The following is a 16,524-nucleotide window of genomic DNA, read 5'->3' as shown; positions in this document are numbered from 1 at the left end:
GGGTTATCTAAATAGAACACTTATTGTTTTTATAGATTTGATAAATGCACTTTGTAAAAATTGAAAGCCATACAGAATAATACAAGGAGTAAACATCCCTTGAAATCTCTAACCCAGAGGTAACCACTCTGAACATCCTTCTTGATCCTGTCTCACTATTCAAACACGTGTATTTTATGTCAAGTTTTACATAGAGAAAATTTACATCCCCTTTCTTTCCTGTATAGTCAGTTTTCCTTTCTACACTGAATCATTTCCATCAGGATATATACATACTGTATTTCTCTGATCTTTAAAAAAAAAACCTCCATTATCCCATTCCAATTTACCTATCATCTTATTACTCCATTCCTATTTACAGAAATATTTCCTGAAATGATGACCATTTCTCACTGTATTGGCTTCCTTTCATCATAAACTCTTCTTCGTCTTTGCGGATTCTTCCCCATCTTCTGAACCTTTAAGTACTGGAATACCCCAGGGATCTGTCTTCAAACCTCTTCTCTTTTCTATCTACACTCACTTCCTGGGCAATCCCATGGAATCTCATGGCTTCAAACATCATCTTTATTTTGTTGACTCACAAATTTGTATCTCCATCCAGTGCCCCTCTGATGATCTTCAAATTCTAAGTTGCCTATTGGACATCTGACAGGCATCTTCAACATCTTACACTCAAACTCAACTCTTGAGTTTCACCCTGCACCTCAAACTTGCTCCTTCTGTAACATTCCCCAATCCCGTTCTTGTAATTGCTCAGGGAAAAGACCTTGGAGTCATCCTTGATACCTCTCTTTTGCTCGCATCTCACATCTAATCCACTAGTAAATCCTGTTGATTCTATTTTCAAAATATAGCCAATTTCCAGATTTCCTGCTCCAAACTACCATCATTTCTCTCTTGGATTATTCCAATATTGTCTTTCCAGTGTTCCCGTGTTGTGGGTTGGCTTGTGTCTCCCCATCTAATAATATCCCGCCAAAAGGCATGTTTAAATTCTAGCCCCCAGTACATATGAATGTGATCTTATTTGGAAGTTGGGTCTTTGCAGATGTGATCAAGTTATGATGAGGTCATACTCAATTAGGGTGGGCCCTAATCCAGTAAGACTGTTGTTCTTATAAGAAAACAGACACGAGGGAGGGAGACAGCCCTGCAAAGATTCAGACACACAGGAAGAACATCATTTGATGATGGAGGCACAGATTGGAGTCAAGCAGCTGCAAGCCAAGAAGTGAAAAGGATTGCCAGCCACAATAGAAGCCACTAGAAAGGCAAGGAACAGATCATCTGCTGGAGACTTTGGGAGAACGTAAACCTGCTGAAACCTTGACTTTGGACTTCAAGTCTCCCAAGCTGTGAGAGAATAAATTTCTGTTGCTTTAAGCCACGTAGTTTGTGGTACTTCCTTACGAAAGGGTAAACAAAATGTAGTATATTTTGTTGGCCACTAATGAATGGCATAAATGATTATTGTTTACCACTAACAAATGGTGTATTTATGTCTAGCAAGTGGTAGCAATGGAATATTACTCAGAATTAAAAGGAAATGCTGACATATACTACAACAGGGGTAAAGTTGAAAACATTTTGCTAAGTGAAATAAACCGAACACAAAAGGACAAATATTTTATGGTTCCACATATATGAGTTACCTAGAATAAACAAATTCATAAAGACAGAATGTAAAGTAGAGGTTATCAAGGACTGTCAGGGAGGGAGGACTGTTGGGGAGGGAGGAATGGGTATAGAATTTCTAGCTGGGATTATGATAAAGCTCTGGAAATACATGGTGATGATGGTTGTACAACACTGTGAATGTACTTAATGCCACTGAATTGTACCCTTAAAATATGGTTAAAATAAAAATTTTTATGTTCTGTGTATTTTACTACAGTTGTTAGAAATGCATAGAAAAAAAAAGGTGGTTATTCCCACATGTGAAGGGAAAAGGAAATACCAAAACCCAACACAAACCAAACCAAACAAAAACCAAAAACAAAACCCAAAAAACATAAAATCTCCAAAGCTTCAATTCACTCAGAGCCCAAGTCTTTACCGTGGCCTACAAGACCCTAAGGGATTTGGCTCCCAACTATCTGTTTGACCTGATGCTCCTCCCTGAAACATTCCTTCATCACACTGGCATCCTTCTATTTCTCCAACACACAGAACATTCTAGTCTCAGGGCCTTTGCACTTGCTGATACCTCTCCTTTGAATCTTACTTCCCCACCCGACTTCCATCTTCAACCCCTATCTACGTAGTTCTCTCTTTCCCTTCCTTCAGATCTCTGATTAAAAATTACCTTATCAGTAAGTCCCTTCCTGACTACTCTATATAAAATCATACAACAGTCTTTCTATACTTTACTCTGTTTTATTTTTCTCCCTAAATCTATCCTCATCTAACCTACTGCACACTGGTTAATTTGTTTATTGTCTATATCCTCCCATATGATAGCACATTCCATTAGGCGAAGGACTTTGTTTTATTCACTGCTCTATTTAGAACAGTGCCTAGAACAATGCCCAGTAAGTAGTAGCTGTTCAATAAATATTTTGCTGAATGAATGAATGAACATTTTATTTATTTTTTATTTTTTTATTTAAAATTTTTTTAATTATTTATTTGAGAGAGAGAGAGAGAGAGAGAGGGAATGTGAGCAGGGGAGGGGCAGAGAGAGAGGAGACACAGAATCTGAATCAGGTTCCAGGCTCTGAGCTATCAGCACAGAGCCCAACGCGGGGCTCAAACCCAGAAACTGTGAGATCATGACCTGAGCTGATGTCAGATGCTTAACCGACTGAGCCACCCAGGTGCCCCTATTTATTTTTTAAGTTTACTTATTTATTTATTTTGAGACAGAGAGAGAGAATGAATGGGGAAGGGGCAGAGAGAGAGGGAGAGAGAGGATCCCAAACAGTCTCTGCACCGTCAGTGCAGTGCCTGATGTGGGGCTCGAACTTACAAACCATGAGATCATGACCTGAGCTGAAACCAAGAGTCAAATGCTTAACTGACTGAGCCACACAGGCACCCCATGAATGAAAGAATATTTTAAATGCTCTTTTGTAACTTGTAAAATACCCTTCTTGCTCCTTAAAAAAATATTCATGGTGTATTTAACCAAAATTGTGTTAAAATAAAGTATTTCTAGAAATTACTGAGTCATTTGAAACTTCGTTTGTAAATTCTTTATGTTAGTTTTTTGTTTGTTTGTTTGTTTGTTTTGGTTTTTGTTTTTGATTTCTTGAGAGGGGTGTTTAGTACCTTGGCACTCATGTTCTAAATAAATATTTTTGAGGTGTAGAAACTTTTGGGAAATGATGTGGACCCTTCAGAAAAATATTCAAAAAACACGCCAGGTTTTACTTGTGATTTTATGGGGGTCATGAACCATCTGAAGTCCATCTATTGAACCCACAGTAGGTCTATAAGTCTATCATATTTTAAAAGTGCAATGGGTCACATATAATTTAGGGTCTGGGTTGTACTAAGAACATGGCCTTTATTCCTGTGACACCTTTGTTCATTCAGCTTCAATGGGAGGTGTAGCTCAAGATTTGATCCCTCTTCAGGTCAGATCCTTACCTTTCAGCATGATCACCAGTCTCCTTTGCTCAAGCAACAGTTTGACTTTATATTTATCACACATAATTCTAAGTTTTAGAACAGTTACTTTGTGGTAAGTATAACTGTTCCCAAACTTAGAATTAGATGTGATAAATATAAAGTGTTCAGACTCAGCACTTATGAATTTCTAGATAAATTGCTGAGTATACTATTAAGTTCTCACTCCAGGTTTTTCTATAACATGTACACAGAATAAATGCAACTTAAGATATATGAAAACAAAATGCTGTTCGCTGCTCAGACTTCTGCAGCCCTTCATGTCATCAGAGTCACTTTTTCTGAGGTTACCAGTGACTCTTTAATTGCTAAACCCAATTGGACTAGAAGTCGTTCTACTCAACTTCTCTGTAACATTGGACATTGTTGATCACTGCTGCCCTTATGAGACTTTCATCTTCTTTATGGCTTCTTTGATTATGGTGCTGCCCACTCTGGCCACACCCCAGCCTCCTTCTTTGTTTCATCTTCTTTATCAGACTAATATCAGGATGCTCCCTTGGACCCCTTTCCATTTCAGCGTATGCTCCCTCCATAGGCAGATTTATCAGGACTTACTTTTCACTTAAATATGAATGGCTCCCCCTAGTCTTCAGCTCTTCTGTTTCTTTTCAGAGCCCTAGATCATATTGCCAATTGGAGTACTGCATGTCTCATAGACTCCTAACTATTTAACACAACCAGGAATCCCCCAAACGCGCCCACCACTTCCATTCCTTATCTCAGTTCATGGCAACATCATCCATTTACTCATTAGAGTTAGAATCCCATGTTATACCTCCTTCTGTCCATTACTATGACGGGCAACAATAGCATAATGTAGTGGTCAAGAACAAGGACTCTGGAGCTGGATTGCCAGGGTTCAAACCCAGCTCTACCATTTACTAGCTAGGTGATTTTGAGCAAGATTCTTTTTTTTTTTTTTAATGCTTATTTATTTATTTTGAAAGAGAGAGAGAGAATCCCAAGCAAGCCCCAACGTGGGGCTCGAACTCACGAACCATTGAGATCAAAACCTGAACCAAAGTCGAGAATTGGAGCCCAACTGACTGAGCTACCTCGGCGCCCCTGAGCAAGATTCTTAAGTATTCTGTCTCAGTTTACTCATCTGTAAAATGAGTATAATGACAGTGGTTACCTCCTGGGGTCCTTGTGAGGACTAAATACCTTTGTATTTGTAAAGTATTTAAAATAGCATCTGGCACAGAGAAAGTGCTATATAGGTCCTTGTTAGTATATTGGTTTCTGATTTGTCCTCATTCTAGTCCACCCTTCATACTGCTGACCGAGGCTTTTTAGGGGCTGCTGATTATCGAATGGTCAACCAGTCATTGTGCTAAGCCCTTTATATGCAGATCTCATTTAATTCCCATAACCTGAGGTGTTATTATCCCCATTTGAGAGATGAAGAAACTGAGGCATTAGGAGCTAGTGTACTTTGCCTAAGGTCACACCTATTAAAAATGCCAGAGTTGGGGTGCCTGGGTGTCTCAGTTAAGTGTCTGACTCTTGGTTTCAGCTCAGGTCATGATCTCATGGTTAGTGAGGGCTCTGTGCAGACAGCACGGGGCCTGCTTGGGATTCTCTCTCAAAATAAATAAATAAACATCAAAAAAATACCAGAGTTGGTATTTTGATTTAGGTCTATTTCCTGATCTAGTGTTCTAAACTAGGAATCTACTACTGCTTTCCTAAGCCACAGCTAGTCACTTAACTGCTTCAGTATCTTCAAAGACCCACATCATGCCTCTGTGGTCATCATGTATTCCTTCACAGTCTTGTTCCAACTTAATTTTATTTCCTGCAACTTCCTTCCATGAAAATTGCCCTTTCATTCCTCTTCTGCCTCTCTCTTCCTTATTACCTCCCTTCTTTCTTTTCTTTGTTCCTCTAACATTTATGGAATACTTAAATGCTAGGTGCCGTGCTAAACTGGAGAAAACAAGAGAAATGAACAATTTGTCTTCAAGGAGCTCATAGTCTGACACAAATTACCATTGACTACACAGTGAGGGGATTGCTCCAGGGCGATGTGGGAGCCAGACTGTGGAAAGAAGGGAAGGGACCAGGGAGAGTTTCTCTGAAGCGTGGACATTTAGCTGCCTTAAAGGATATTCCAGTCAGACAACTTTTTGACCTTTTTTAACAATCTTGACTTCTCTTTGCTTTCTGCCTTTGAGATCTTTGGAGTGTCTTTCTCTCTGTCATAGTTGTTTGAATATATTTCAAACGCACCTTCTCTGGAATGTCATCCTTTCCTTCCCAGTCAGTTGCATGTTTGTTTCCTTGTACATACCTCAAATTCAGCATGTATCACACTAGAGTCTAGCTCTTGGTCTGTTTGCTTCTCTCTCTGACCAGACTGTGATGTCCTTGAAAAAAAAAAAAAAAGACAGTCTTACTAAATTTTTTTTGTTGTTGTTTTTCAGTGGGTTCCATTCCCATTGTAAGACTTGAATTCATGACCCCAAGATCAAGAGTTGCATGCTCTATCAACTGAGCCAGCCAGGCGCCCCTAGTTTTGAACTGTCCTTCATTCCCAAAGTGGCATGACCAGCATATCATAGTACTCAGTATAGTTTTGTTAAATGAAGACTTATTTGCCTATTTACAAAAGAAAGTGTAAGTGAGGGGCCCTTCTGATTCAGAATAAAGTTACTCAGGCTATTATTTATAGAATCTAGCACAGAGCTCTGCAGAAGGTACCTGTTCAATAAATATTAAGAATTTGATGTTTCTGGCGGTGAAACACCTGAAGAAATGCAGAATAAGGAAACATTAAATCTACTTCTGTAATAAATGAAGATTTTCATATCTAACTGAGTGCCGGAGCTCTGGATCAGGCATGAGAAATACTAACAATTGTTGGTTATAGAGCTAGTATTGAGGATTTCCATTCTTTCCTGGGTCAGGCCCTGGATCCAGAATCTTATGCACAGTGAAGACAACAAAGTATGGCGCTGTTGAGAGCAGGATGCATGGTCAACGGGAGTTGCTGCCAAGAATGTAGCATTCTAGTTCATACCGGGCTAAGAGCCCAGCATTCTATTTTGTACTTGCTCCTGGTTCCATCTTGCTAGGTGCATCATGCAGCCATTTTCTCTCTGTGGTTCTGTCTCTTTACTGGGGTCATAGTCTTCTCTTTACCTATCTGTTTCTCCTAGGAATGTTAACCTCCAGTAGAAGGGGATTGTTATGGTGGGGAGAGGAGTATGATGTTGAGGTGGGAGGAGTCTTCGCTCCTTTTTTTTTTTTTCCTTCTTAGCATGACTACCCTTTTACCAGTGGTTGAAACTTTTGTACTATAGTTAGAAAGACTCATAGCCTATGCCCATTTTGCATCATGTCTAATCTCTCTCCAGAGGAAATGATTGCAGAACGCCTACTGGCATGAGTCAAGAGGAAGGGAAAGGGGAAAGGAGAGAGAAACAAACAAACAAACAAACAAACAACCCAACAGCAAAGATTGATATCTTGGAATACTGTCCTGGTCACCGTAGTCCCTGGTCTCTTTGGGTCTCATCAAAATCGTGGGAATTAAAGGACAGCAGAGTACATGTAAGGGGTTTAGAACAGTGTTTGGAATGTACACAGTGAGTGCTTCATTAATGCTAGCTGTTATTATCCAAGGCTTCTTCACTCAGGGAAGAACTTTGGTTTCTGTCCCAAATCAGATCCTCTAGGACAAGCACTCCCACACTCAAAAGGAGCTCCAAACTCTGTGAGCGTTATATTCCCTATGCTTCCTTAGGACAGTTCAGGCTCCATGCTGATTGATTTTTGGTCTTCCTGGGGGTGAGGTTGCCACGGTACCCCTAGGGGATTCTCTTTCCTCCCAATATTGGTTTCCCTCTCAACCTCACTCGGAATCCCGAGTCACAGGGAAGTACAGGTAGTACTCCCAGGAAGTCACAGGTCCAGGTAGTACTCTTCTCTGGCTACATCCCTCCCCAGTAGTGGTTTGGGTTCAGGTGTTGTTATTGACCTTTCTGGTAGCCCTGGGACTAGATAATTGCATTGCAATTCATAAGCAGCGTGCAATTTTTGGCACTGACGTCTGTAATTAAATTCAACAAGCATTTATTGAGCACCTAGAGCATGTAAAATACAGTTCTTTTAAATACATTTGGTCCTTAACTATTTAGCCTGTTTTACTCACTCAATTTGGATTAATGTTGATCCATCCTTAAGAGTTTTATGAAGAACAAATATTAAAATGAAAAACTGCACAATTCTTTGCAAATACAAACGTCTTGTGTGAATTATTTTTTCTACGTGTTAATATTAATTGCAATAACAAAACTACCGCTTTCCAGGCAGGCGGTAGAGAGCAGCTGTAAGGCCAACGGGAGTCAGACGGAAGAGGTCAGGGGAGGTGCCTCCAGCACGTCCGGCCCAGAAGGGGAGGCGCCTCGAGGAATGTTCCCCCCCAAACCCCGCCCCCTATCCCTCCCTCTTCGTTGGTGCGGCGTAGGCGGTTACCATGGCGATGACGTCTAGAGGGCGGGACGGGGCGGGGCTATGGAGAGGAGGAGGAAGATGGCGGGAGGGCGGCTCTGAGGAGACCTCGGCGGCGGCGGAGGAGGAGAGAAGCGCAGCGCCGTGCCGCGCCGGGGCCCATGTGGGGAGGAGTCGGAGTCGCTGTTGCCGCCGCCGCCGCCGCCGCCGCCAGTAACTGCTGGACCGGAGTGGGAGTGAGGGGGAAACGGCAGGATGAAGTTCGCCGAGCACCTCTCCGCGCACATCACTCCCGAGTGGAGGAAGCAGTACATCCAGTATGAGGTACCGGCAGCAGCTGGGGTGTGGGAGGACTCGGAGGGGCCACCATCTCGCCAGTGCAGACCTCCGCTGCCGCCTTCCGCTCCTGCTGCCTCCCCGCGCCTGGGCGGACTTTGACCTGGTGCCGCGGGGAGCCACTGCGGCATCCCCGCCGCGGCTGCCCCGCTCTGGGCCCCGCTGACCTTCCCCTCCCCCGCAGCCCCGCTGCCGCCGGGGTAACGGATATGCAGGCGGCGGGCCGGGAGGGAGGGCACAGCTCCGCCGGGGCTGGGGAATAGTGGTGGGAGGGCGAGCCGCAGGTGGGGGAGTAGTGGTGGGAGGGCAGCCCGGGGTCGCGGCGGTTCCGCGCTAATCCCCTCCTCCCCACTCACTCTGACCTCTCGTCCCCACCCTGGGCGAGCGCCCCCTCGCCAAGGTTAGGTTTTGTTTCTCTCTGCTCACCTCTCACCAAGGAATCCTCTTCCGAGATAAGCCCCGTTAGCGATTTTCTTCATTCCACAGAGCCCTTCCGCTTTTCCCCACTTGCCCACTGTTGACAAAGGCTTTGTAACAGGGTTGAAATTTGATTTAAATGTATATCACATATGCAGTGGTTACTGTATGCAAACGTATTGTAATCATCTATTCTGTTTTGATAATAAGACGGTGACGGTCTTTTTACTGATTGCATGAAGTATACAAAGTAATCACATCTCTGGTTTTGACTGTCCTGTTGTTTTGGAATGGAGTGAAGGAGGAAGAGGAAGAAGGGAAGAGAAGAGAATAATTAAATTTTTCAGGTTTTCTTTTCTAAAATTTTGTTAGCCAGGGAGAAAAGTACTGTATTGTAAACAATGTACTTTTAAAACATACCTGTGTATTGTAGATATCATGGCCCCCTTCCCCCCTAATTGCTGTGATAACAGCTTGGAGGGTATTCAGTAGGTACTGATGAGGAACCTTACATTAATATAGGAACGAGTAAGGATAATGAACCCATGTATATTTTCAGAAGGCAAGATACCTAAAGAGCTTTTAAGCACTGCAATAGGTTATTCTCAGTAACTGGCAATTCAGCTCCTGGATAGAGAAAGAAAGACTTATCTGTAACCTCCAGGAATTCACATCTATGTATGTGCGGGAACAAAGAGTATAAAATCAATACGAACTCAAATATGTTAGCTACATTTTATGAATTAAAATGTTTTAGTTGTCTATGTCTATTTAAGTTCAGTGATAGGGTGTTTAGGCAATAGCACAAGTTTATTTTTCATAAAGCAGTTGTAATAATTGGGGAAGACAGGGAAAGAGGTGTAAGTAAACAGAACCTTGAAGATTGTAAAATAAATTCACCTTGTAACATACAGTATTTGATTATTGCCAGAAATGAAACACCCAGAATTATTAATGCTTTCTTTCACTTAATTTTCTTTAGTGTTTTGTGGCTACATTTTGTAAGAATAAAATAAGGGACTAGCTTTTCAGCCTGTGGAGTTTTTGATTTATTGTTTCCAATAACACTCGGTCAGTTTTAAAACCTTGGCTAGAGTCCAGATGATGGTTTTTATTGAAAGGAGGGCATTGGTCTTTCATCTTGTAGTAGTAATTTTCAGCACCACTGCCAGTTCTTCACAGAGGCATAGGAAAAGCATGCTGAAGCAACATCTTATACTTGTCATATAGTATGTATGGAATGCTCGATTTGGGCAAAAGTAATAGTGGCTAGTTGTATGCTGTGATTAATTTTAAGTATTACAGCACTTTCATAGAATTGTATTAATTTGGAGTAGCTGAGGCTGGAAGGGGAAACATAAGATTTAGTTTGAAAATGCAATTACCTCTTGATTTGTAATGTCAGCTTTGTGGCTGGAGTGACCACAGTAATTCTGGGACTCCTCATTCATATACTCCCTTTGGACACTAACCCCAATTGGGTTACTCTAGGTTGGTTACAGAGGGACAGAATTCCTGAGCACATGTGTGACTGAATTATCTTTCCTGGGGCAATTATAAGGTGTTAAAAAAATTTCATTTATTGTGGCTAATTGAAATTTTATTCTGCAGAGTCCCTACTACCTAACTCCTGTCCCAGATGAACTCATTGTTTGGTAGGCACAATTAAATAAGGGGCACTTTTCTTTGTGAATTGGAGCCATTAAAAAGATTTCTTTATAGGGTTGGGATTTGTGTTGCTATATTGTTTCTCAAGAGCTGGTGTTGTTCCTTCGAAAATATTTAAAGAGGCATAAATAAGAGTTTTCAGAGTCTGGGCATTTTGGCAACTTAAAAACTTTGGGGGAAAATGACATCCTAAAAGATGTTAGCTGTTGCTGGAGAAAAGAATCTTCTTATAATGCAGTAACACATAGTTTCTGATATATGAAGATTATGCTCATGAAACACTGTTCATGCAATAGACACTTGAATTTGTTTTTCAAGCACTAGTGGTGAAATTCTAGGGTATTACCCCTGATGTCTAGACTAGGGTGCTTTCTAGTGCTGTGGACCATGATGAACTGTTGAGCTTCTTTGGTTTTTATGTCATTTCACTACATTAAATTTTATTTGAGATAAGCAGAGCATTAGATAGAAACTGAAAATTTTGTTTTACATCTATAATTATGTGTATTATTGTGTACACAATAAATGCTAGTTATTGTATATGTTAGCTATGAGACCCTGGGGACAATCTTTTTATCTTTCCAGGGCTCTTTCCTTTTCCATAAGATAAGAATATATAGGGCCAGAGAGCTTTTCAAGGTCCATTGTGATTCATAGGTTTTTGTTTGTTTAAGAGAGACAGTGTGCCAGTGGGGAGGGGGGTAGAGGAAGAGGGACAGGGAGAGAGAGAGAGAGAAAATCTTAAGCTTAGAAAATCTCCATTCTTAGCACGGAACCTAATGCTGGATCATGACCTGAGCCAAAATCAAGAATGGGACCCTCAACTGACTGAGCCACTCAGGCACCCTGTTCATAGGTTTTTTTTTTTTTTAAGTTTATTTATTTTGAGAGAGAGAGAGAGAGAGAGAGAGGATCGCAGGCAGGCTCCCTGCTGCCAGCGCAGAGCCCAGTGTGGGGCTCGAACTCACAACCGTGAGATCATGACCTGAGTCAAGATCAAGAGTCAGATGCTTAATCAACTGAGCCGCTCAGGCGCCCCCATAGTTTTTTATTTAACTTTTAATGGTTTTTGCTTTTTGGAATGTTAAAATTGTTATTAGTGTTATTACTCATAAATAACCTAAAAATTATTAGAATTTCTAATTCAGAAATAAATTGTGGAGTTCATAAACTCAATCTTCGTAGGCAGAATAATAAAGCATAAAAGAGAGCAATAAGAAGAAACCATATAAAGAAAATCTGTTTGATCCACTTGTGAATAGCTTTTACAGAGAATAAACCACAAATGAGCAGAAACCATCCCTGTTTCCAGTAATCTATTTGAGTGTAAATCTTGGCATAGAAAATAGAACATCAATAAATCTTTATAAGAGCACTTTAAAAAAAATTTAGAATCAGTGATTGCAATTTTAGAGCTCTGTAATTGATTAATCAAAATTAACAGACCAGTTTCAACCACATAGACTAGTATGGCCATGTTAATATTTTACAGAATATTAGCAAAAGAAGCAAATATATTTCGTGCCTTCGGCTGCTGACTTGTGTTTTCATCCCTAGGGTCCTGTGCTGCTTTGGTTTCTCAGGAATTAGGAATGGTTTTTTCAGTGTATACTGGAATTGAGTAGGTTCCTAAAATAATGAGGTATCTAAATTTCAGGATTTTAGAGTTTCAGGGGAATTTGAACACTATCTACTTCCTCTTTTTTTCAGACAAAGAAACAAAGGTCCAGAGAGGTTAAGTCATCTGTCTAGGATCACATATAGATAGCTAGCCTCTTGAGCATAGATGTGTAAGCATTGGGAGTCAGGTCACCCTAGATGTGTGACCCTGATGAAATTACTTCCTCTTTCTGGGCTTTAGGTTCTTTGTAAGGTGAGAGAACTGGTCTTAATGGTTTCTAAACTCGCAGGGCTATATTTTCTGAGGACCCATCTAGCTTTAAATTTCTATTTTTTTTAATGGCTTAATTATATTTGATATATGAAGAAGATAGAACTTAAATTTAGGACTATTATTAAATTAAAGTTCTTTCAGAAAATTTTGATGAGATTTTAATTTGGGAGTGGAAAACTGACCCACTGAAACTTTTATTTAACTTAAATAAATAAAAGGGATAGTCATTGATTAATTTTTTTGCAGGATTTGGAAAAGGAAAGATTCTGCATAAACGGTACATCCCTATCTTCAATTGTAAGGAAACATTGCCCTGACATTATTGTGATTTTCATTTATAGAACTATCCCATGAGAACACTTGTGTTGCAGGCTTCAATTTCCCAAAGGTATTATGTTGATTAGTTAGGGTTAACTTGTCTTGCTAGAACTTGTTTGAAATTTCCAGTTTGGCCACCCGATGGGGCACAAACCACTTTTTCTTTCGGGCACTTCTGCAAATGAAAGTACGGTATAGTGTATTTAAGATAACACTTGTAAATGATTGTGTCCATAAGATGCCTGGCATTTACCAATGTTTCTTAAATGAGTGAATGAATGTTGTATAAGAGAGGAACCTATTACTATTCTTTATTATATTTGTATAATAAAGTGTGTTAGGATGAGTATCCTGGAAAGATTATACTTGTCCATCCATCCCTCAAGGTTGGTTTTGGATCAGCTTTTGGATGAAGGCCCAGATCATAAGAACCTAAGAATCTTATTTGACCTGGGGTGACCATGGAAAATTAGTCCTGGCTTCAAATCCAGTCCTAATCTGGAAAGTATTTGAGAGACTGACTGAGTTGTGCTGGCTAGGGGTTTTAAGTATATTCGTGCCATGGCCCCCAAAGGAGACTACCCAAAACTCCCATTGAGTAAGAGAAGATAATACTAGAACTGTTAGTTATATTCATTTTTATGCATAAGACAAAATTTTACTAATATTTAATAAATGGGTGAGTTTGATGGCCTTGTTTGGAGGTGTTCTGAGAAAAAGAGAAGGATTGCTAATAGGTTTCTTACTTGTGTGTTCACTTTAAGCAAATAGCAATTATTCTAGTTTATGGTTGTGTAGAATTTACAGATGTTACCTAGTTTCGACTAAACTAACTCTTATAAAATGGATAGGACTTAAAAAGACTCCTGTAGGGGTGCCTGGGTAGCTCAGTTGGTTAAGCCTCTGACTCTTGATTTTGGCTCAGATCGTGATCTCATGGTTCATGAGTTTAAGCTCCGCATCTGGCTCTGTGCTGAGAGCCTGGAGCCTGCTTGGGATCCTCTTTCTTCCTCTTCTTTCTGCCCCTACCTTACTTGCACTCTCTCTCTCTCTCTGTCTCTCTCTCTCTCTCTCTCAAAGTTAATAAATAAACTTGAAAAAAAAAAAAAGACTTCCGTAAAGAACCTCAACAGTAATACCACTAAAGCAAGCACATGTGAACAAAAAAGTGGCAGAGCTGACAATTCTACTTCTAGTACTAGCTTTTGGTAAGCCAAATTACAGACAAAAACAATCATACTTCTAATAGATCTGACAAGAAGTTTGCCCCCCCCCCCCAATTCAAAATAATTAGGATAATTCTTTGAAATAAGATTTTTTTCAAAACTTTATTTAGAGAGAGAGAGCACAGGAAGGACAGAGAGAGAGGGAGAGAAAGAGAATCCCAAGCAGGCTCCACACTATCAGTCCAGGGCCTGACTCAGGGCTCAATCTCACAAACTCTGAGATCATGACCTGAGCTGAAACCAGGAGTCCAACACTTGATCAGCTGAGCCACACAAGCACACGTGAAGTAAGTTCACTGTCTTCCATAGTGAACTTCACCATAAACATATATTATGTGTTAAGAATATTGAGCCTTTGTGGTTTGTTTTTCAATTTATAACCATTATAATTAAGTTTCATAATCAACTAATTCCTGAAGTTTAAGCTAGACCTTTGAAATACCATATCACAAAATGTTAAGCTTAGATTTTTAAAAATAATGAAGCTTTTCAGGTATGTTGTTTTCTAAAAGTATTGCTATTGATAATCTCTTAGGTTGAAAATATTTTTGTACTATTTATAAATGAAAGATAAAAATTGTTTATCATTATCTCATCTTTTAGAAACTATTTAGGGGCACCTGGGTGGCTCGGTGGATTGAGTGTCTGCCTTCAGCTCAGGTCATGATCTTGCCATTCCCGAGATTGAGCCCTGCGTCAGGCTCTTTGCTGACAGCTCAGAGCCTGGAGCCTGTTTCAGATTCTGTGTCTCCCTCTCTCTCTGCCCCTCCCTTGCTCACACTCTGTCTCTCTTTCTCTCAAAAATAAATGAATATTTAAAAAAATTTTTTTAAAGAAACTATTTAAAAAATTCTGTTTTATTATGTACACAGTTGTAGAAGGATATAATTTATCAATAAATATACATATACTGGAGGAGGTACATAGTAAGCTATTGTTTTTGTTTTTGATAGTGATATGATATTTAAAAAAGGTTTGGAAGACTTTGTTCAAGTTGTGCAGCTTAACCAAAGCTGGTTTGCGGATTGCCTGGTATTGAACTAGTCTTTGCAATTGAGAGCAGTGTCAAAATTCACTAGGGTTCTTACCCAGTTGTATTTGCCTTTTCACGTATTCCTTTTACCTAGTAAATGCTGAAAGAAGCCAAGTAGACAAAGCTCATGAACAAATGCCTTAAATTATCCATTCATTCCAACAGCTGTTTATAGGGGTTCTACTATTTGCTGTAGGCTGATAGATTTGTCCTGAAACTCAAGCTCTTTCATTATCTTAAAAATAGAAAAGATGGGGTGCCTGTGTGGCTCTGTTGTTAAACATCTCCCTCTTGATTTTGGCTTAGGTCACAATCTGACAGTTCATGAGATCGAGCTCCAAGTTAGGCTCTGTGCTGGCAGTGTGGAGCCTGCTTGGGTTTCTCTTTCTGCCTCTCTCTCTGCACCTCCCCCCCTCCCCCAGTAGATAAATATTTAAAAAAAAAATAGAAAAAACAATAGTATTTTTTGTTTTTGTTTCATTTTTAAATGTTTATTATTATTTTTTTTTTTTTGAGAGAGGGCATGTGCAAATGTGAGCAAATGGGAGCAGGGGGGCAGAGAGAGAGGGAGACACAGACTCTGAAGTAGGCTCCAGTCTCAGTGCTGTCATGACAGCACAGAGCCTGATGTGGGGCTTGAACTCAGGGACCATGTGATTATGACCTAGATAAAGTCAGATGCTTAACTGAACCACCCAGGCACCTCTTGTTTTGGCTTTGTATTTCAGTCAGCGCAGTGTTTCAGAATTAAAAATGGTATAGAAAGGAAAGATTGCAGATTGAGGACTTGGAACATTGTTATAAATTTGGGTCACTTGTAAATGGCTAAGAGACTTTCTCCTTAGCTTTTTGAACTTTTAAACTTTTTTTGTTATACCTTTCCATCTAATTTGTTTCTAGGAACAGATTTAGTTACCCATTCCCATCATCATGCAGGTATGGTGTCTATAGGGGCTGATCAGAAAATTCTTAAAAAGTTGTTCATTTATTAGAGGTCAAGGGAAAGTATAATTAACCTGCTGTAAGCATAACTTACAACTTCATCGTCTCTGTAACAAGAGGACAATATGTTAATTAAGCAAATATAGTCTCTTATTCATTGAGGGTGGCCTGCAATATTTACAAAGACTGAGGACTAAGAATGTGGAGATATAAGTCCTTAGACATAGTTCTGTCTGTTCATAAATGATGAGAGAACAAGAGATTGTTTTGAAAATTGAAGGGCTGTAATGTAATCATTCAGTAAAGTGGGACGTTTTTAGATTATTGTGCGACTTAGGCTAAATTGGTCAAGTTGTAATTCACAGAGTAATGCATGTGCTTTGTAGGCTTTTTCTGTACTTTAGAGCAGTGGTTCTTAAACTTTTTGGTCTTGGAACCATTTGAAACTCCTAAAAATTATTGAGGATTCTAGTGTCTACTGATACATGTTGTATTAGAAATTAAAACTGAGAAATGCTTAAAACACAGGAGTGTAACAAGCACACCTTCTACTAGAGACATGTTATCACACTTCATGCAGCCTCTGGGAAACTCCACTG

General features: G+C 39.9%; 1 protein-coding gene across 1 annotated transcript in view; it reads left to right on the top strand.

Annotated features, from left to right (window-relative positions):
* The first annotated feature begins 8,140 nt into the window (after positions 1-8,140).
* Positions 8,141-16,524, top strand: part of XPR1 (xenotropic and polytropic retrovirus receptor 1) — a 220,340-nt gene continuing 211,956 nt past the window's right edge. Inside the window, exon 1 of the mRNA XM_058701262.1 lies at positions 8,141-8,415. Within this exon, the coding sequence (XP_058557245.1) occupies positions 8,347-8,415 (69 nt within the window). The 5' untranslated portion in view covers positions 8,141-8,346. The remainder of the gene's footprint in view (positions 8,416-16,524) is intronic.

Source organism: Neofelis nebulosa, chromosome 15 (genome assembly GCF_028018385.1).
Source record: "Neofelis nebulosa isolate mNeoNeb1 chromosome 15, mNeoNeb1.pri, whole genome shotgun sequence".
Lineage (NCBI taxonomy): Eukaryota > Metazoa > Chordata > Mammalia > Carnivora > Felidae > Neofelis > Neofelis nebulosa.
The sequence above is the reverse complement of the archived record's forward strand: the minus strand, read 5'-3'. Positions and strand labels throughout refer to the sequence as shown.